Source organism: Diorhabda sublineata, chromosome 4 (genome assembly GCF_026230105.1).
Source record: "Diorhabda sublineata isolate icDioSubl1.1 chromosome 4, icDioSubl1.1, whole genome shotgun sequence".
In the NCBI taxonomy this organism is placed as follows: domain Eukaryota; kingdom Metazoa; phylum Arthropoda; class Insecta; order Coleoptera; family Chrysomelidae; genus Diorhabda; species Diorhabda sublineata.
Window position 1 is genome coordinate 24,066,637 of NC_079477.1, and position 23,523 is coordinate 24,090,159.

At 32.5% G+C, this 23,523-nt stretch overlaps 2 protein-coding genes across 2 annotated transcripts in view; both read right to left on the bottom strand.

Annotated features, from left to right (window-relative positions):
- LOC130443227 (uncharacterized) overlaps positions 1 to 23,523 on the bottom strand; it is a 73,708-nt gene that overhangs the window by 15,336 nt on the left and 34,849 nt on the right. The window lies entirely within an intron of this gene.
- Positions 8,374 to 22,926, bottom strand: LOC130443224 (leucine-rich repeats and immunoglobulin-like domains protein 1). The gene is made up of 4 exons (XM_056777751.1): positions 22,352 to 22,926; positions 18,799 to 19,026; positions 17,248 to 17,541; positions 8,374 to 14,098 (listed from the first exon to the last, which is right to left on the bottom strand). Exons 1-4 carry the CDS (start codon positions 22,797 to 22,799, stop codon positions 13,731 to 13,733), a joined length of 1,338 nt encoding a protein of 445 aa, XP_056633729.1. The 5' UTR covers positions 22,800 to 22,926; the 3' UTR covers positions 8,374 to 13,730.

Below are 23,523 nucleotides of genomic sequence, written 5' to 3' on the forward strand. Positions count from 1 at the left end.
AACTGTACAACGGATGACTCATCAATTCGATGTTTTGACTATTCAAAAACGTTTCTGTTTGAACTGATGTGTTAGAGCTCTGTGAAGAATGATTCGTCTTCTACGATTGGTTTCCCTGATTCTTTCGAACACTTCTGGTAAAGAAATGTTGGTGTGTACCATTCAGAATTAACCGTTCCACGATGCTCTAATGAATTGTTTCGTCGCAAACAATTTTTGTTACATTTGGCTCATCTTAAAAGATAAAATGTCAAACTTTATGATGAAATAATCGCAACAGTGTTGCCATATTTCGAAATTTAAGTAGCAACACTCGTATACCAGTTAGATATTTCTTTCTCTATTATTTGTAATTTTACTTAAACCTAATTATTGATTGTTTGAGGTAATAGACTATTATTATCTCGTATTGATTGAATGGTCTTGTAGTTGAATTCGAATTTCTGGACCAGTGTCGAAATTGATTAGAATACGAGATGCAAATGTATCTGGTTTGAATATTAATTGGAATTCTGACAGTTTCAGATATTCGTGATTCTACACGAGTTCGTAATGAAAAAAAAATTTTTTATTGATAGATTATAATTATACAGAAATAAATGAAAATATTCAGACATAGTTTATACCAGAGATTCCCCAAAACATACGTTTTAAAGCGCGTTTACTTTGGAAATAAATTTTGAATCATTTAATTTAGTTCAATGCATATAATTCAAGTTCCAATTAATTTAAAAACGCATATTAAGATCTAAATGCGAGCTTGGTATGAAAATATGGTAAAATATCAGGACTATATACATAAATAAGGACATTTCATGACACATCTAACTTAAAGGACTTCTCCGAATTGTCTACTGTTGTGAACCAACAACAAATTTTTCATAGCAAAATGTGCAGCTCAAGAAATATCATGAACTTACTTACATTGTTTTTGAATAGGGTGAGGAATATTTTAAATTTGGCCCTGATATAGAAAATACTTTCCTCTGCAGTGGAATTAGTAGTAGTTTTACGATCGACGATGTGGGATTTAGAAAAGGGTTTCACGTAATGGTCATGAGGGAATTGTCAAAAAAGGCAAGACCCAAATTTGTAATATGCCATAAGATCTGCTTCTTTGGACTGCAATATTTGTTACAATTAAATATTTTTGATTTGTTAAATATGAGATTTTGAATCTATAAAAACATTTATTACACTTTAAGATTTCTATTATGATATAATATAATAAATATACTATTATTAATATAGGACAAACACCACAAGATTTATAACATAGATGTGAAAATCATAAATTACGAATATTTGAAACGAAACCGAATGCTAATTGATAATAGAAAGTTTTGAAGGATTATTTGTGATGTAAAATCCCAATGGACCTTTATTCAAATTTAATTAACGAATCAGTAGGATAAAGCATGGTCTAAAGGACATAGAAATAGGACAATGATGAATTTATAATATTCTAAATATATCTCGTTGATAGACATTGCAGCCGTTACCCTAATAAATAATTTGAATATTCTCAGTCTGTTTTCATTTTCATGTTAATACATTTTGGATGTTATCAATAATTGACGCATCAATGTTCATCCTATTGGAAAAATCGACAAATATAAAGTTTACGAATTCAATATTACAACATGAAAGATAGTCGCAGAAGATAAACGCTTTTTAAATCTTCACAAGTTCATAGACGTTTCTTCTTTACGGAAAAAACTGAAACTGGAATAGTATTTATTACAGATGGAGCTCCGCCACATTGATTTATTTCTATATTAGAAGTTTTTGACTGAATGCTTTCCTCCACAATGAAAATGAAAACCTCGTTTCAATTTCGAATTTTTACTTTAATAAAAAGTAATTTTCAAAATTAGAGACATCGTTTATAATAATTCTTCGAAATCACGGTAATACGTAGTAAAAGAAAACATTCTTTCAGTTGATATTGATCTTTGACGAACCAAAATAAACAAGAGATTCCCTTTTTTTTATTAATTATTCTCCAAGAAGGTGAATAATGTTCATTTCGAAATTTTATATTTTACAATGAGTCAAATCCATGCATTTATAATTTAAAACAAAAGATGTTATTAATGATGTCTACGAACCAATCATTCACTGCCAGTTTTCAACTATATACAATAGAACCCTATTAAACTCCATTAAGTGAAGGTGTTCATAATGAAATTTCATGATAATTGTGGGAAATATTGGAAAATGTTGTTGTCTTTTATGTGATGATTTTCAATAGATGATTAATTATAACATAACTCTTACTTATAGTAGTAAGAAAGAAAATTACCATAAATTTTCATTTTTTGATAACGAGAAGACTAGAAACATTGATCTGGATGCTTGTCTAGTACGAGAGATACTTTCTATACTTTGAGATGAAAATATTGAAGATGTTTGGTCTGGAGAAAATAAAACAACAAAAATATACTTAAATCAAATTAAATACCTATATATTCATTGGAAAAATGTCATTCCGACCGAGGAGTGTGGCAAATAATCGGGAAATATCACAAATAGTACAGTGAACCAAGCAAATCATTCGCAATTTCAAAGACCTACATGGATTAGTTTGAAATTTTGACAGAAGATGATTTGGTACCAATGTATGCTTCTACCCCAGGGGTGAATGCCAACCTTACTCAGAGGTGGAAATTTTATGAAGAAAATGTAGAATGAAGTTTTTTATTTAACTCAATAATTTCTGAGTTATTTGCGATTGAAAATTAAAAAAACAAACCACGTTTTTCAACATTTTTTCACGAAAAACTCGAAAATTAGGCATTTTCTGGAAAAAACTATTCTCATCAACATTGAAGCTTATAAAAAAACAAAGAAATTAGTTAGTTTAAATTAAATTTTTTAAATAATATTTAGCAACTTATGAGGCACTGAAAGCAGAGGTTTCAGCTCAAATAACGGAAAAACTATCAATTTTTCATAAAAAATTGTAATAAACATTTTCAAAGTACTTTTTCAGACCTTTAAAATGAGCTTTTATAAAACCGTCTAGCATGAAAATTAAGCGGGTTATGACGAAAATAAGTTTCCATACAATACAAAGTAGTTCGGCAATTCGACTAGAGATGGCGTTACTGCGCATAACGTCCACTAGTTCGGCTGCAACTGCGTCTACCTCTCCTCAAAAGATGGCTCTAGACGCTACGATTTATATTCAAATACGCCCTTGGAAGCAACTCTTAGTATATAGATGTTAAGAGAACACAACAAAGAACACCAACCCATTTTTTAAAGAAAATTATCCGAGGAGGCTAAGTCTGGCGAATAGGTTGCAATTCAAACTTTAATTAAGTAATTTTAGCCGTTGCAACAACGGATGTGTGGGCTGTTCTTCTTAGCCAAATACGGCCGTTTTTGCTTGCAGACCTTGCCTATAGATGGAAGGGTCTTTGCCCTTCTTTGGAGCCGACTCCCCTTTTTCAGTTCATTGTTTTTATTTTTTTTTTGTATCGGGTGTGAAGTTATGGACCCACGATTTATCTATGGTTATGAAAGGGCGCAAAAATTCGGCGTTAGTGTTAGGTTAGGTTAGGTTATCTTCATCTGTCATATTCAGCTGCTTCAACGATCATACCTTGTCAAATGTCAACGCAATTTTTGCTAAGATCCAAATGTAGGCTGTCATGTCAATAGGCAACGCATAGAATATGAAACAATCTCAAGATGGATGTACTTTAGATCTTTACACCAAAATTACCAATGTACCAAAAATAAAGTCAAGAATTTCATATTTTCATTGATTTTAAATAAAGTGAGGTTATCTTATATAATTTTTGTGTTCATTAGAGTATTATATCACTCTTATACCATAATTATTATATATTACAGAGTTGTTTGGGACATAATGACACCCGATCTTCTACATCATCCACTTTACTTAAATTATGGACCTTCTCAACTCTCTTCTTCGACCCTCTTGAGTCTATAGCTTAAAATTTAGTTACGTAATAGACATCCACCCCAATTTAATATACTCAAATGCAATAAAACATTCCATTCGTGAATAGACCGGTATAATCTTCGTACTCGACTTATCTTTCTCAAAAAGACAATTTATAAACATTAGTTCTATCAAAAGTATCGCTAAATAATAGCCACTATTCCTTTCAAAAGACAGGATCGTATTATAAAGATAAATTTTCGTTTTTCGTTGATTTTATGAATTCAATCGTGGCCGCACTTCGCTACTGGATAAATTTCGTAAAAATCTGGTAGTTCTGCCAGAAAACATCGATATTTTGCGTAGATTTATATTGCAATATCAATATTTAGCTGTCAAAACGATTTGTTCGTTAAAAAAAATTCGTGTCGATTGGTGCAAAGAAACGCTTCAAAAAACCTCTATAAGATCGTGAACCAATCGAATTTTTTGGTCTTTCAAGACGCGCCAAATCCAACAAAATGCACAATTAAACACATTTCGTTTTCGAAATTATGTAATTGCACAACTGCCAAGATTACAACCACATTGTCAAATCTCAATTTTTTTGAGACTACTACAAACGTAAGTTCACAAGTAAACTGTAAAATGTAAATATAACTAAAGGTGTGTTTACATGAAAAGTGTTAAGATAAATACACACTGTACATTTACCAGCTTGTTTTTTCAGAACTGTCAATTTATCAGCCAGAAGTATCCATTTTCCATAACGACAATGCCAAGCTGTCACACGTTTTTGAACTGTCAAAACATCGAATTGGTGGATAATCTGCCGTTGTTTGACACCCAATGATTTCTTCTAATACTTATATATAAAAAATAAATTGCGAGATCAACGTTTTTCTACATATGGAGCCATATCGATTTATAAATATTTGTTTTCATTTGTCTGTCACAAAATTTAAGTAGCTACCTCCTCACCGATTCAATATTTAACGTTATTACTTGATAAAATAATTGTTTATGTCATAATTGAATCAATATTGACGTTCGTGTCATTATGAAACTCAAATTTATATATGTTGGAAGTTTAATCTTCATACAAAGCTGCTTTGCTTTATACTCAAATGTGAATCACGTGGCGGATCTAAGCCCCAATAATTTCGAAAATTTAGTAGTAAAAAGTGACGAAGTCTGGGTGGTTCAATTTTACGCACCGTGGTGTAGCTTTTGCCAAAATTTCGTTCCAGAATTTACGAAATTAGCTAACGTTCTAAGAGGAATTATAAAAGTGGGAGCGGTTAACGTCGACGAATACCGAGAACTAGCAGGAATTTATAATGTTAGAGGTATGCCGACGATAAAAATATTCGCTGTAGATAAACAGAAACCCGAGGATTATACTGATGTTAAGAATGCTAAAGAGATTATGAAAGCGGCTTTAAACGCAGCTTCAGCTAAGATAGTGAGCAGATTTGACGTAAAAGAGCAGCAAGAGTTTATAAAAAACATAAAAGATGGATACGTAGTCCAATTGACAGATAGTAATTTCAATGATTTGATATTACTATCGAGAGATATATGGATGGTGGAATTTTACGCGCCATGGTGTGGATATTGTCGAAATTTAGAACCTCATTGGCAAAAAGCAGCTGAAAAACTACGCGATAAAATTAAATTTGGAGCAATAGATGGCACTGTTCACAAAGCTAAAGTAGCAGAATATGACATCAAAGGTTATCCTTCTATAAAATTATTTATTCCTGGTTCACCTCCGATTGATTACGACGGCGAAAGAACTTCGAGAGAAATCGTATCATGGGTAGAAAAAAAATATGATGATACTATCCCAACACCACAAATAACAGAAATTGTAGATGAGCAATTAATACTCAAACGATGCGAAGGTAAAGAATGGGCTTTAGTGACGTTTCTACCAGATATTTTGATTTGTAAATCAAATTGTCGCAAATCGTATTTGAAAACATTGAAAATGCTAGCTGAAAAATTTAAGAAAAACAACTGGTGTTGGTTGTGGTCTGAAGCTGATGCTCAACCGGAAATACAAGAAATATTACATGTTAGAAGATCTGATTATCCAGTTATTATCGCTGTTAATACTGAAACTAAAACTTACAGCAAACATACGGGTGTATTCAATGAAGAACAAATTTATAAATTTTTGGTTAATTTGAACGCTGACGTAACTATCAAAAACCCGATAGAAACCGATACTTTTCCCGAAATAATTAACATTGAACCATGGGACGGTGAAGATAAATTTGAATCTTCAACTGAGGAAAAAGATGAATTGTAAACATTTTTAAATACAATACTTTGAATAATGTAAAATTAATTATTTGTGTGTATGATCAAAATCACCATCTTCTCCCGTAGATCTTGCTTTTTGGGATTATAGTCTTATTACAAGGGGTAGATCTTTCGCTTTATTAATTTATAAACTTAAGATAATTCATAGATTTGGTAGATACCTTGGTGGAGCACTGACAATAAGCAAAAGTCAGCAAGAGTCATGGAGATCATAATGCAACCTTCAGCAGGTCATACTAACCAAAATTTAAGTAGATTAACTTCGAAAAACAACCAAAATTCCAGAATTTATTATGTTAATTTAGTTGAAAATTTAACCATGATAGGAAAAGTGTTAGTTATGGTAAAGAGATGGATTCTCGTCTTAAAACAATAGAGGATTTGAAATACAGTATTAGTACATGTATGTAAATTATTTTTCCACAATTATATACTAAAATAATGGATTTTGAATCATTTGAATCTTTAGAAAATACTAAAATAAAGCACGAAACTTAATTTCTGAGCAGTAAACCGGAACAAGATGCATTCGGTTCGAGAGAACCTCAGGAAACTTTGTGAATAAAAATTATGATTAAGAAATGAAAACTCCATGACCAATTTGCACGGGACTCCAGTAGATGACGTAGATGTCGGCCACCTTTAGCACCAAGTACCTCGTAGATTTTTTCTGTCAAGTTCATCGTCCCATACTAGTAAAATTGAAGTATACCTCATTTTGTGGTGAAATAAAAGTCAATTTTACAACTATTACTTTCGTAGAAAATGTCTTGCTACGTAATATAACTTTATCTGCTTCAAGATTCAAGGAAACTACAAACCTTCTAAGGATAAAGATTTTATTTATCTTCAAAGTAATTACGATACATTTTACTAACCAATGCTTTTATACAATTTGAAACCTTTTGATGTGCTCTACAAAAATTGATAGATTGTCTTATATTTTTGATCTTCCTAAACTTGACGCATGTACGAGGATGGTTCCAGGAGTACCTCGCCTGACCTAGAGATGGCAGTAGTTGATTGACAAAATACCACTGTATTAGAAAGTTTACAAGATGCATTCGGCTCAAGAGAACCTCAGGAAACTTTGTGAGCAATAATTATGAATAAGAAATGAAAATTCCATAACGAATTTGCACGGAACACCAGTAGATGACGTAGATGTCAGTCACCTTTAGCATCAGGTACCTCGTAGATTTGTTCTGTCAACTTCATCGACCTCGAAAGCCCCATACTAGTAAAAATGAAGTATACCTCATTTTGTGGTGAAATAAAAGTCAATTTTACAATAATTACTTTCGTAGAAAATGTCTTGTCACGTAATATAACTTTATCTAATTCAAGGAAACTAGAAACCTTCTTAGGAGAATGATTTTATTTATCTTTAAAGTAATTACGATGCACTTTTCTAACCGATGCTTTTATATAATTTGAAATCTTTTGCTATGCATTCAAAAAATTAATAAATTGACTTATATTTCCGATCTTCCGTCACGAAACTTGACAAATGTACGAGGATGGTTCCATGAGTACCTCGCCTGACCTAGAGATAGCGGTAGTTACTTGTATTAGAAAGTACACACTCTATATAGCATATATTTCAAGTTTGAAGACGCCAAGTTGTTTAGTAATGTCAACAGTAAAATATTGGATAACAGAGTTCAAACGAGGCTATACAACCTGCGAAGACCAGCAAGGCAGTGGTCGACCAAATGCGTCACCTCATTTGGTCGACATTTGGTCCAGAAATGTTGGATAAAATCCACAAGAAATGCTGGATAAAATCCACAAAGTGGTACTGTATGATCCTCGACTGAAATTGGACGAGCTAGTAGACACTACACATTCAGCATATCGCATATTTACTGAATATTTGGACATGAGAAAGATGTGTACATGATGGGTGCCGAGTTTGTTCACAATGGAACAAAAACGGCGTCGTTAAGATGTTTCTATCGAGTGCAAAGAGCAATCATAACAATGGACTGAAGGCAATACCTGAAATATTTTCAATTTCAATTTCAATAAAAATCGAAACAATTTCAAATAATCGATCAGAAAGTAATGTTCATACCTCCACTGGTTGGTGGTAGTCCTTTTTCTGAAAGAACGGCACTTCCCTGTAAATGTAAATGCTACCATAATATACCAAAAACTAGCCACATATTTACGAGTTACCCAGAATGTTATCCAACTTCTTATTAATCTGATCGAATTTAATCTGGATACAGCTTCCTGTTAATTTAAAACTGAAATGGTTCGGAACCTTTCTCAGATAACCCCAGTGAAACTCATTAAGGCATATGGATATGTGACGGGTGATTTACTCTCTTTTTGTTTGTCTTGAAGTTGACGTTGATTAAAGACGCTTTCTAGTTGGGGTAACACACACTTCTCGGTATCAGGTGTCTTATTAACAGTCTGCTGTTGCTTGAAATAATGAGATATCTATAAAGACCTAGAATATGGTTACTACATAATGAGATAGTTCTAAAGTGATATAAATGAGGATTTAATGTGAAGGGAAAGACAAAAGAAATAGCTTTCTCTTTATATAAAATATAATTTTTATTGTACGTTTATAAATACCAATTATATTCGAGTGAATTGAAAATGATTTAATGTGCGTTAACTTGGTTAGAAGTTTAAAACATTGAACAAAATATCTGGCTATGAAGTTCCATCTCTAATAGTACAGTGAACAAAAGTTATTATAAACTACTGGATAATTAATTGTACTCCAATTTGATAAGGAAATTTCTATTTTTAGCCCTCTGAATCTAATTATTTATTTTTTATACTGTTATCTCAAGATAGAGCCGATTCAGAAAGTTCTGGTGGAATTCAAAAACAGTTTTTTGATTTCCAGGACTATTTTGTTAAGGTCCAAAATGCAAGTATAAGTGTATCGATACCTGAGGTTGATTTGCTACTGATTTTCTGCGGAATTATTTTATTTACAAAGGCTGCTACTTTTGGTGGGAAAGCAACAAAACATCTAGAAGAATTACCATCAAAGCTTTTCAATGGATTCAGAAGCCCATAAAGTAGAACCTTAATAGTTATATGCAAGCAAGTCAATGACATATTCCCATTACTGCTGTTGATGACTCCAGAATCGTAGAAAGATTTTCAATGGTTCCAAAATGATTTATAAGAATTGAAACCAATAAAAAAATAATCAGAAAGGAGGGTTTTAATTTTTTTTTGATAGTTGGAATGCAAGAAGGATTCTGATGCATGTCGAATCGAAAATTCCCACTTATTGAAGTTAGTACGAAATTAAAATAGTCCGGTCAAATTAGACCAAAAAATAGTAGTGAAGCTACATAAATTCCCATCAAGCTGAAAATCAGTAAAATTGTATAAAATACAATTGAAAATAAAATTTGAATGTTCCTTATTATTTCCGTGTATAGAAAAAATTTTTATCAAGGTCAAAGGACAAAAAAATGAGTTTTTCGCGATTATCAGCAAAACGGTAAGTTTTATCATGAAAATACCTCAAACAAAAATTGTAGATCATAAAATTATGTACAAAAAACGTAGCAATACTTTTTTTTCTACGAGCCACCGTTTCTGAGATATAACGATTCAAATAGTTGTGAAAGTTATAATGGTTCAGATTTACTGTCGTATTTAATGGCTATAATGATTGCACGAGAAATACCAAAACTTATGATAAATCCCACAAGTCAATAGAAATTTCTTACAAATACTCACAACAAGTCTCATTTCATTTCAATATTGTAAGAAAAATTTACTGGTGAAAATGATGAAACCATTAAATACGACAATTTTTACAGCTTTTTGAATCATTATTTCTCAGTAACGGTGGCTCGTAGAGAAAAAAGTATTGCCACGTTTTTTGTAGATAATTTTATGATCTATAATTTTTGTCTGAGGTATTTTTATGATAAAACTCACCGTTTCGCTGAAAATAGCGAAAAACTCATTTTTTTGACCTTTTGCCTTGAATAAAATTTTTTCCATCAATGGAAATTATCAAATTCTATGTTTAATTGTATTTTAAACAATTTTACTGATTTGCAGCTTGATGAGAATTTATGTAACTTCGAATGTCTGAATTGACCGGATTAAAATGTTTTTCGACTATTTTGAAACCGTTAATTTGGTCGATAGCAATTAGAAATGAAAAAAATCGACATCCATGATATCTTCGAAGGACGTATTTCGATTATACGGAAAATATTAGCGATCGAATCAAGTTTTTGATGATTATGTAAAAGCTGAATGCTTTTGAGTTCTAAAGCTCTAAAATAGGTTGTTTATCTAGTAATTCCGATCATCCGTTACTTGGATTAGCCAACCAAATGACATTAATATCTAGATTTGTCAATTTACAAATATAATTCAGGTAGAAATATGAGGTTTTATACATGAGTCGTCATAAATCAGGCAATGCACTCGAAAAAAGATTCAAGAAATAATCAAACCTGCCTGAGGTGCCCGTGTGTGGGTAGGTGTCCATGTGGTAGGTCTCGTGGGTCCGTACTTTTATAAGGGATCACGTGACGGGTTAAAGTTATCAGGAAATACTCGAAGATTTACGTTTATGAGATGTTTATATTAGAAAGTACACAATCTGTTACAGCATATGTTTCAAGTTTGAAGACGCTACGTTGTTTGGTAGACAATATAAAAGCTGAACTAGAACTCTCTGAGTGAGACAGCGGTAAAATATTGGGTAGCAGAGTTTAAATGAGGCGAAGAGCAGCATCGCAATAGTCGACCAAATGAGGAAATGACTCCAGAAATGTTGAAGAAAATCCACAAAGCGGTGCTGGATCTTCAACTATTGGAAGTACGTAAGCTAGCAGACATATTAGGCATTTTAAAAAGTGCAGTACATCGAATATCAACCGAAAATTTAGGCACGAGAAAGCTGTGCGCAAAATGGGTGGCGCGTTTGCTCACATTAGAACAAAAATAACGTCGTGAAGATGTTTCCTTCGAGTGTTTTACAATGTTTCATAACCCTGGATGAAACGTGGGTCCATCAAAACAAAAGAACAATAAAAACAATAAACTGAAAAGGGAGAAGCGGCTCCAAAGAAGACAAAGACCGTTCCATCTGCAAGAATGATCATAGCGTCGGTTTTTCGGGATGGACGTGGAAGACGTGGAATCATTTTCTTTGCTTACCTTGTAAAAGGAAAAACTGTCACTGGCGAATATTATACGAATTTATTGCAGCATTTGAGCGAAGAAATCAAGCAAATAGGCCAGGTATTCAAGCATTTCCTTTCCGAATTATTTAATGCAGCACCGATTTATTTGAAATTTATTTGACAGATGATAGGTGTGTATCTAAAAAGCGAGATCTACATAGTGCCGAAATGTGCAACCCCAAAAAATCGGAAGATCAGCAAATTTAAAGTAAAAAATGTCATATAAAGTTTTTTCGCCAGATTAATAGTTTTTGAGTTATTCGCAATTGAAAAGTACGATTTTTCGTCAAAAAACAGCATTTTTCAATAGTTTTTTACGTATAACTCTGTAATGATGTATTTTATCGAAAAAATGTGATAAACAAAAATGAAGCTTATAAGAAAACAAAGAAATTAAGCTTTATTTTAAGATCATAAGGTTCTACCTAAGCAAGTTATAGGTACTTGAATAGCTTTTGTTTTACGTAATTGAACATTTAACCTAAAATAACGGGAAAAGGGTACATTTTTCAACAAAAAGTCATAGAATACTTTTTAAAGAGCTTAAAAAGACCTTTCAAATGATTACTGATAAAAGTCGTTTTGATTGAAATATTGAGATATGACGTAAAATAGTTAAAGCTAAAAAAATTACACTAAAACTCATACTATTTCATTGAAAATCAAAATAAATACTTTATTTGGATGTTACTTACGACATTTGAGAGTTTCACTGATTAGAAATGCATATTTTTAAAAAAAATGAGCATTAAATAATACTTTTTTTTTATTTTAAAAAAAATTTTTTTTGCTCATTTTTTCTCCATAACTATAAGAGATACAAAAACAAATAAACAGTCAATACACTTGGATACTGAAAGAATTCAGAATCAAAATATTAACAGTCATTAAAATTTTTTTCTTAAGGATTGACAGGGTATAGACAATCAAAAATTAATTCAAGTAGAAACTTTAATACCAAAAAGAATGAAAAATCTAAAAGTTGGCAGTCATTAGATTTATTTTTATATCATTCTCTGCAAAGGGGTAGTTTTTAAGGGTTGAGTAATGAAAATTAATAACCAATTTTATTGAAATGCTTTGAATTTTTCACAGTAAAAATAAAATTGCAATGTTTTAAATGGTTTTTTCCTATATTATTTTCATCAGAATGGTAGATTTTAAAGATTTTTAAGGGTTGATACTTCAAAATATATGAATTTTTTATTATACAATATGTTAAGATATTTATGCTGCATACACGAAAAAAATTTGAACTGAAAAAAAGTAGGAACAACTATAATATTGATATTTTTCGATAAGGGGTGGTTTTCACCCCTTAAAAACAATTTACACACCTTGCGACCATGTAGATCTTGATATGGAGGTGAATATGAGCTTAATTCTAAATTTTCAGGAAAATCGGAGCTGCATTCAGAGGTTTGACACCATTTTGAGTTTGAATGCCTGCACGAAAAACCAGTCGCATTTGGCTAAAAAGAAAGTGTTGTTTCATAATGACAATGCACCAGCTCACACATTCGTTACTGTAATAGTCAAAATTAATTAATAAAAGTCTCAGAATTATCAAATCGAACTTATTAAACATCGTTGGGAAAAATGTATGGAGCTAAAATGAGTTGAAAAATAAATATATTTGTCCAGAATTGCTGTCTTTTCTTTGTTGGGCCTGGTACTTCTGAGACCAAACTCTTGTATAAAAGTTTAGTAAAATCACTCTCCAAAGACGGACCCGAATTTTCGTTTCTTGAAACCAAATTTCCTAGATTGACTGTGATGGAAATTAAAAAAGGCATTTTCAACCATCTTGACATAAAAAAATTTTTTTATGTAGTTTCAGACCTAGTAAAAAAATGCTTGGCTTTTATCGATGTAAAAAAAATTCCTGGATGCAGACCACAAACTTTTAAGCAACTCTTCAATTTCGTAGATACTTCTTTAATTTTTTTTCTGTATAACACGATTTCAGTAAAAAAATTAACGCGGGGAAAAATTTTATCAAAAAATAGTATGAGAAGCGTAATCAAGATAGATAGCAGCCAGACATGCTTGCCGGGTCTATAAGAAAAAAGTTAATTGTTCCAAAAAATTACTTGTTTATATAGAATATAAAAATTTATAAAATTTCAACTGAAATAAATAAATGCGTTGCACTACTCATCTTGATGTGTGATTTATTTCAAAGTTTCCAATAGTTCCAATCGTAGTTACACAATGGAAAAGAAAAAATTACTTTGTTGCATGAGTTATATTAAAAAAAAAATACTTTTTGGTACTCCTTAAAAGATCTAAGATAATCTTGTCGAACTGTTATCCCAAAGATTGGAAACGTTATTGAAAGCTCTGTCGTTTATAGCGTCATTTTTCAAAATTGAAATATATCTCAATCTAACCGTATCAAAAACACCATGTTTGATACTGGTCAGTTTATTTCCATCGAGATTTATAGATCTGATGGCTGCATTCTGGAAAGCGCCTTCGTCTATATCTGATATTAAGTTATTGTTCAATGTGAGTTCGTCCATTTCTAAATTAGCAAACGTATCGTTGTTTATTTTGGATATGCGGTTATTATGTAGTAGAAGCTTCTTTATCTTGGACGACTTGAAAGCTGACGGCGATATATTTAATATTTGGTTGTTGTTCAAAAGTAAATCTAAAATAATATTAATCAATATTAACTGTTAAGAACAGGAGATTATAGTACCGATTGCAACGGATTATTCATCAATGTTGTGTTGTTTTTTGGTAAATAGAATCGTTAGTTCCCCGATTTATCACAATTTGTTAATTAGACAGTGAGTTTTCCCATTAACAAATACAAATTTTTTAAAACAAATACCACTACACGTTATCGCGTCAAAATGCGTCAAAGCCGGAACATAACCTCACTTTTTAGTGTAGTTGTGAGTTCACTCAACTCAAGTCATATGACTAACTAAAAAATACTTTTTAATCTCCTCCAAGAGCAATACAATCATTCCAACGTTTCTCTAACTAATAGTTGCCAAGGATTTGTCTTTTGCGTCAAAATAAGCTACAGTTTTAGTAGTTTCTTCTTCATTTGAACTGAATTACTTACCAACGAGCATTTTTTTTAAATCAGCGAATAGACAATAGTCACTAGGAGCCAGATCTCGACTATACGGTGGATGAGGAGCTAATACGTTTAATATAACCATCGTTGCCAATGACTTGTGAATCGGTGCAATGTCTTGGTGAAACAAACGACATATGTGGCCGTTTTTAGTTGATTTTTGCCTTCAAACTCTATGTAGTATTCGCTATTGATTATCTCTCCTTTTTGGATGAATAATATTCCATGCGCATCCCAAAATACTGAAGCCATAAGCTTCCCAGCTGGCTGTTGTGCCTTTGGACGCTTTGAACGTAGTTCACCGGCTGCAGTCCGATCAAATGATGATCATTTTGATTACTGGGTGAAGTGATGGATCCATGTCACATATCAACTCAAAAACATGGCCAAACACTGCTCTAAATCATCAACGCGTTGTTTTTGATCGACTGTGAGTTAACGCGGCACCTGCTTTGAAAAAAACATTCTCATGGTCACACACTGCCTTCTGATATCTTTACGGCCTCATATATCTCAAGCAATTTCCATTTACGATTTATCATAACCAATTTGAGGACTTTTTTGATTTTTCCTGGAGTAATCTCATTTGGACGACTAGAACGTTCACCATCATCGATATCTGTACGACCACGTTTTAATTCAGCAAACCAATAACAAATTGAAACCATTGCTGAGCTTGTACGGTATTTTTTCTCATCAAGAAGCGATGATAAATTAAGACACGAATCCATCGTTTTGAAAATAAGTAGCTTCACTTAAATGACTGTCACTTTTTTCTGACTAATCGAAATGTCATGACATTTTACACATAGTCTTTTGAAAGTTGGTACTTCGTAAACGTCATATGGATTTGACAATGGCAGCGTCATCTTTGAGCTGACATTTTACACATAGTCTTTTGACAGTTGGTACGTCATAAACGTCATACAGATTCAACAATTGCAACGCCATCTTTGTGCCAGTCACACGACTTATTGAGTGATGTAATATTGGTTTCGGAGAGATATAACCCTTCGGGCGCAAATAGTTACCGTAGTAATTCTATAATCTCTTACCTTGTAGACATCTTTATTTATACACATATTACATACTTAGATTATATCAGAAATATGTAAAATATATATTAAATTACTTAGAAAAAAAGTCAGTTATAAATTTTTCTTTATCAAATGACATTCTAGATTTGGATGCAATTTTCCGCTTTTTCTTTATCTACAAAATATCCATGCGTTGAGGTTGAATTTTGCTCTATGTACAGGGCAATATCAAAAGCGTTCTATTAGAATCCTCGTTCAAAGTTTCTTCACCATTAGTTTCACAGTCTTTGTCACATTGGACAATCCACTCCTCAACTTCACTGGTAGGGACATTCGGTTGTATGCTTTGTAGATCTTTAATTATTTCTTGTGTGTTGTTGCTTTGCTCATCTACGATCAGGCCGATTTCAGTCAAACTTACGCCAAGATTTTCGCAAAGTGTAAGATTTCAGTTCCTTCTATGAATCAGCAATTGCATAGATAGCATCTTTGATGTTAGAGGATTCCAATGATTCAAATAAGTTGAAACCTCCTTTGGACTTTTCTAAAACTAAACTGATGTACTTTCTGCGATACCGCCTCTTTATCCATTAAGTTCCTGATCCATTAGATGGTTAAGTGATGTAACATTTAGTGGTTTTTATGTCCCTTTTCACTAATTTCTCCTCGAATGGATGTGATGGTGCGTTATTTAACAGCAACACCAGTAACAGGAAGCTTTTTTCGTTTCAAGTCCTTTTCAACAGATCGAACGAACTCGTCGATAAATCAAGATAAATTTATGCTTTGGAATGGAAATTTGGGTGTTCCATCAGCGTTGCTACAAGAAGCAATAGTTGGCCTTAATCTTTTATAAGTTTTGTTCCTGCGACGGTATCATTTGATGAAGCGAGTGTTTTGTTTGCAAGCATTTTATAGTTTAAGTCTATTTCGTCAATGTTGTAGATTTGGTAAAGTAATAGTTCATATTGTTGGACAAATTCTTGAAACTTCACAGACAACTTCTCGACCATCTCAGCATCTGTGGATAGTTTTTCAGAAATTGGAACAAACCGGACGCCATGACGGGCTTTCCAGTGATCAATCTAGCCTTCACTAGCGACGAACTAACTTCTGACTTCTAATTTTTTGTACAAAGCCTATCCCCGAGGGCGGACGAGGAGGTGACAAGATTTTTACGAAGAAGGCATCCGAAAGCTTTCAAAGAGGTGGCGAAAGTTTGTAGAGCGCGACGGAAACTATCTACTGTGAATTTCCGGTTTATATTTGAATCACCCTCGTATAACCATAGTAATGTACAATATAGCTACAATATTGTGACTTTTCCGGTGAATTTGAACTACTCTAAATAACTCGAAAGCGCGCTCTAGTTCTACAAAAGGAAAGTCATTTCATTATAGATATAAATTGAGCAAAATCTTATTGAAATGGAATTATTTTGAGAGAGTTTGAGTGCTAATTTTGGAGGAATTTAAATTTTTTTTAATTGAAACATACCAGTTCTATTTTTAATGACTATTCAAAATTTTAAAATCACATTTTCCTACTAATTTATCTATCAGAAAACACTGCAAGATTTTAACGATATAAATGATTCGTGACGTGTAAAGGTATTTGTATTAAATTCTATATCTAATCGCAGTATATTTAATACTTATTTCTTATAATTACCTTGTATATTAGATCCGTTAAAACATCCATCACCGATACTAGTGATATTATTATATGATAGGTCCAGATAATGCATTTCGAAAGAACGTACAGCCGTTCCTTCGAGATACGTGATTCTGTTTTCGGTAACGTTCACTTTCGATAAACTTTTCAATCCATTCAACATTCCTATATCCAAAGATTTCAGTTTGTTGTCGAACAACCACAAAACTATCAAACTATTCAAATTTTTCAGTGAAACTCTTTCCAATTCGTTGACTTGCAATAAAAGGACAGTAAGTGCTGGTAAATTCACTGAAAATATCTTTGATCAAGTTTACAATAAAGATAATACATTTTCGATATGGTGGAAGACACGTTTTTTTGCACTACAGCGTTTAGCTGCTTGTCTAGAAGAAACAAGAAATGCTATTATATCGTGAGAGCCCGGAGAAGCCGTTTTGGAGAAGATGTGGTTGAATATGTATTGACCCAACAACGTGCTACATAATTAGGATTCAATCGACGATCTTCAAAGAAAATATAATCTGAATACGTTCCCTTAGAGTATGCAGACACTACACCAAATGCTAAGCTCGGACTGTCAAGCGAAAATCACCAGAAGCTTCGGTTAATTTCCATGGATAACTGAACGAGTAGACTAACCTCTTCGGAGGTAAACGTATAGCACTAGAAAAATCTTTACAAACGTCTAAAACTACTACATGACGTGATGTTAGTAACGCTCTAAGATCAAAGTCTCTTATATCAAAGTTACTTTTGTCGAAGACTATTTAGAGCTCTTCCTACAGTTCCAGGTTCGTTATAAGTTGCTTGCTCCTACAACTTTTTCGTTCAAAACATTTCCAGTAACTAGAAAAACCAGGATTGTTTTTTTTTCTTTTTGTCCAAAAGAATATGTACTACTTTTTAAGAGAGCAACGTTCTGTAAGAAGATTATTGAGAAGATGTACCAACATAGATATTTATCATATCTATGAGGACTAAAACTTTTTGGTGTGATTTACTCCTGGAAGGATCCGCTATAGATCAGATTTTTTTGATCTAAAATCTTAAAATAATCGGAAACTGTTGAGAATTGATCAAATTGACAGCTGACCCGACCTATCCCTATCTCACACTATTTTGTTTTATAGAGTCAAAGTTGGTAACCATGTTTATATTAATTTTTAATTTAGTTAAGTTGGCAGGCGATAAGCATGTTCAAGTGACAGTGAATGACTGAAAGAAAAAAAATTGTGACAGACAAACGTGTTCCAATTGGTAATTTTAGAATTTTTAAGTATTGAGCAACAATCCGACGATTGTTCAACAAGATTTTTGTTAATCAAAACAAGTATCATTTCTTTATCATTTATCAACCCAAAACCACTGAAAATAACAACAGAAACCGAAGCCAAATAGATTGTAGTTTGGCTTGAACCGTGCCATAAACATGGCACTTTTCTATTTGATTGAAATTTTTTGTTTGATACAACAACAGCTGGAGAAACAATATTTGCGCAACTTCTATTTAATGAAAATAACTGGGTTTTAGTTATAATTACTCACCAAATGAGCTGGCTTCTATTTGTTTTATATTATTATTATCCAGATCTAATTTAGATAGCTTTGGTAAATTTTCGAAAGCACCTTCTTCGATTCTTTCTATCCTATTAAAATCGATTCTGATTGACGTTAATTCTTCTAAATCTTTAAAAGATCCTTTTTCGATTACTTTGATAAAATTTACACTCAATACTATGGACGTTATCTTTTTCATACCCTCGAAGGAACCACCTAGCAAATAAACATTTTATACATACATCTATTAAAATATTACGTATTACGTATCATTCTCGTTTGTTTTTATGAGCTATTTTGAAAAGCGACAAGATTCGCAAATCCCATTCAAAAAATTATTCTAATACATGATGTTTAAGGTGAAAAACGAAATATGGAAGAATTGATTGATCAAGAAACAGAGGTTACCACTACCAGAGAAGTTATTATCGAAATAAAAGAAAATATCGATCCGAAAAAACTCCTTATTCAAGAAAAAAGTTAAATAAACTAAGTAACCTGATAAATAATGCCTTCAAATTGAAGTATGTACCCAGCTTTTGGAAAATTGGTTATCATGTCATGACTACTCTTATTCAAAAGACAAAAATCGCTTATCACCAATTTGTATTTAGAAATAAGCACTCAAGCGTTTAATAGATTAGCTCAAGCTTTTCCATCCATACATATCGGAAAGATATTTTAGAATCAAGCAAAAAGAAGCCTATTCAGATTTTTAAGAAGTTAAAGCTGGAGTACCACAACGAAATGTTCTAGTCACCTTCGCCGACGGCATCCATTCTAGCAGGAGGAAAGAGCAATGAAAAAGCAATCAACAGGTTACAACAGCTATCCACCTTTCCATGATTGAATGAAGAAATGGAAACAAAACGTATTGAAACTTAATCAGTACAGTTCACAAAAGGATAGATCATATTTCAATCAGAATGAATAGGAATGTGATTCCACACTCAAACACAGCAAAATCATTACGTAGATGCCAATCTTCGATGGAAAGTGCATGTTAAATGTAAAAAAGAAGAACTTGAACTGAAATATAGAAAAATTTACTGGCTAATTGAAATAAACTCCACTCCACTACATAAAAAACAAAATTTTGGTGCAATCTATTCTACAGAATCTAAGGAGCGCTGGGTATACCTTAGTTTTAAGTTTCTAACTCTATTAGATTATCACAACTAAGTTGGAATTTCTGGAACCGATGGCGATATTCATACAATACATACAATTTGCTGAATAAGGGTTTGGGTATTGATGTTGCGGGCGATGGCGATCTCGGCGAATTGATTGGATATATTGAAAGTTCCATTCAGTATCTGCCTCAAGACGCTAGGGACTTCGTCCGGGCAGCGTGCAGAAGTCAAATCTTGAAAAATATGTCTACTAGAGATCTGAATACTGTCAGGAGTTTGAAGAGGAAAGATTGTTTCTAGTTGAAAGCTGATAAAGGAAACAACAACTTAATTGAAATAAGACCAATGATCACAAATGTGAAAGAAACACTTAAAAATTGTAAGAACCTTATGTTAACGAAGGAGTTTAAAAACCTACAGATCAAACCTGAGAGTTTTTCAGTGAAGAATTCCTTTGATGTAAGCGGGCCAATCCCACAGACCTTCGTGTAGCTTGAGAACTTACTGAGATCTAATAATTTGGGAGCTGATGTGATAGAAAAGTATTAACATTTATCAAAAATATGTATGGAATAAAACTATTTCCAGTGCAACAACAAATTCTATAAGATGAAGGAACAGCAATGGGAAACTGCCTATCACCGTTCATGGCTGAACTGTTCATGAATCATTTTGAAAAGCAAAATTCAAGAGTTTCAGTATTTTCCCAGGATATGGTACAAATATGTGGATGATATTTTCGCCATATTCAATACGAAGAAGGCAAACGTAAACGAATTCATTTTGGAACTCAACTCAAAATATCCATCTATAAAGTTCACCTATGAAATGGAGGATAATGAACAGTTTCAGTACTTAGGAATAGTGATAGGTTAGAATTTGATCTATTTAGGAAAAATACCGCTACGTGCAGGTACATCCCGATTGATTCTTTTCATTGTATCCAACATAAGATGGCCAGTATCCATTTCTATTAGATTAAGTTAGAATTAAATTCCTCATTCATCAATGTACACCAAATTGTATATACTAAATGCCTTTCACTATTTTAAAGTTAGATAAATGAGAAACTAAAATAAAAAGCGACCCCTTAGAGTTGATTCATAGAGATTATTTTTATACAACAAACTGAAACAATTGAGAGGGTATCAAAAATTAAAATAACAAGAAACCACTTGGAGCAGTAGTTTGGGGTATTAGATATAGTCTGAATGAAACGAGAATCAATCTCTCGAAGGTACAAAGACTGGTTGCCCGTCACCATCACTAAAAGTGATTCTAAATCTCCCACCTCTACACATAGTACTGGAAAGCGTGGAAGAAAACACTGACCAAACCTGGGACATGTCTCAAGATGATTAATCGAAACGAAAAAGTTTAGCAAAGTGAAAAAATGTATCTCAATCTTAAGTAAAAATAAATGAGATTCAAGCAAAAATTTATGCAATTGAAGAATGTATCCATTTCAAAGATATCGTCAATATCCGATAGGCAATACCATAAAATCCAAACTCGTTTGGGATTGCCTGGAAAAATTAAACGAACTAGACGAGAAAAATGAAATTACCCTACAATGGATTCCGGGACACATCGGAGTGAAGGGAAATGAAATAGCTAAAACAATGCCAGGCAAGCCCTTCATAGTACCTAAACTCTTCTCCGAACAATGGACCGTTTATTAGGACAACCTACAAGGAATAAGACAGGCATACTAATAGAAGTCTTAACGTAGCACTGTCACCTCTTTAGACACCTAAAGATGCTAGATTTAGGAGTTTTGTTGCATAGAGGACCTCTAATCACATTTTCATATGAAACCCTACAGAACTCTAGAGCACTACACCTAGTAGCATATGAAATGAGAGAGAGAGAGGAATGCTTTATTGTCTCAAAACATTGTTACAATTTATAGACAAAAACTTGTAAAAACTAAAAAAGCGGGATGCGGGAAAAGATAATATCGATTTGATTTCAATTGGCAAGTGATTGTGCATTTTTGCATTGTAAAATATTGAGCCCTTAACTAATTCTGAACGTGGAGTAGGTAGATAAGGGTGCAATAAGTTCTCTGAAATTGGAGATAACGCAAACGGATTCAAAGATTAATAAGGAAGGAAGTCCCTACTGTTTAGTCCTAGTACATATTTAACAGCTCTTTTTTGTAGTTTGAATATTCGCTCAAATTGAGTCGCACGTACCCCAGAAGGTGAGGGAATATCGGAGATGAGACTCAATAAGGGCATAAGAAACTGTTAAGAAGGTAGGTAAGTTCAGTTCTTTTGGAAACTGATCTCAGCGCAAAGCAGGAGGAACTTAATTTTTGATATCTACATACTTACATACAAAGTTTCTTTTCAATCAAATGTAAATAACAATCTATATATTAATAAAAAAATTTCAATACCTACCTTCGACTGATTTTATTTTATTATCATCAAGATACAATTTAGTAATTGATAAGTTTGTGAATATTCCTTTCTTGACAAATTTGAGCGAATTTTCCGCGACCACCAACGAATCAAGTTTCTTAATGTCCTTGAAAGCACCAACTTCTAATTCTCTCAAATCAGTTTTGATGATCATTAATTGTGTTACATTTAAACCTTTGAACGCCCCTTCGTATATCTTTGGTATAAATTGTCCTTCAATTTTAATAGAATCGTAAACATCGGGATCATAATTGATGAGACTGTGCGGTAAATTGTTGGACGTTATTGTAATTTGTTCTTTTTTAGTTGGTTGTTTTTTCGAAATTAAAGAAACTTTAACATCAACGAAAGTATTAGTTTGTGACAGAACGGTTTGTATAAAAAGAATGAATATTAATAATGAGTTTCTTACTTCTGTCGACACCATTTTCAATAAATATGAATTAAACTGAATACAAACTGTTGTTTTACGTCAAATCGAGTACATATCTATTTGATAATGACCTCAGGGATCAGTTAATATCAGCTACTAAGCAGCTTATAACGAAATGTATGCTTCAAAAGTTGAAAAAACAAACTAATGATTACGGATATCTTTTGTTTTTATTTTGAAATTCTAGTCTGGAGAAGTGTTTGTAAAATAAAAGTATAAATATTTGGTTCACGTATAGTTTAAGACACAAAACTAAACCGTCATCGGTGACTTCTAGTATCAAAATGTTAAGTAAACTTTGCTCCAATTGATATTTGTCGTGATAAACGACAAAGAATTTTTTTCACATCATTTTCCTAAAAAGATCGTGTCTATTACTTAATAACCACCAACATCAGTGGATTTAGCTATATGACAATAATTATTATCATAAGGTGTGAAAAGGTGTGTAAACTTCACAGTTTTTTTTTGAAACAACAGTTAAATACTTAAGAAAAGTATTAAAAATTGTTTGAATCTCAAATCAGTGCTTTAAAGTTCTACCCTCGAGACTTAGGAGAAGGCCGAGCAACTCGCTACCCCTAAATGACTTCCCACTACTCCTAAATTATTAGTTTTTTGAGATTTAACAAAATTTTCAAAAATTTGTTTCGCATGATTTGCGTTTGATTGAATTAGCTAACCCCAATATCACATCATGGATAGAACACCGAACCAA

What these genes read in the sequence shown, in the direction of transcription:
- LOC130443224 (XM_056777751.1), bottom strand. Translation starts at nt 22,799, where the DNA reads ATGGTGTCGACAGAAGTAAGAAACTCATTATTAATATTCATTCTTTTT. An exon ending in TAAAATAAAATCAGTCGAAG is followed by an intron (nt 19,027 to 22,351) that starts GTAGGTATTGAA and finishes TTTATTTGCTAG; the next exon opens with GTGGTTCCTTCGAGGGTATG. An exon ending in TAACGGATCTAATATACAAG is followed by an intron (nt 14,099 to 17,247) that starts GTAATTATAAGA and finishes ATATTATTTTAG; the next exon opens with ATTTACTTTTGAACAACAAC.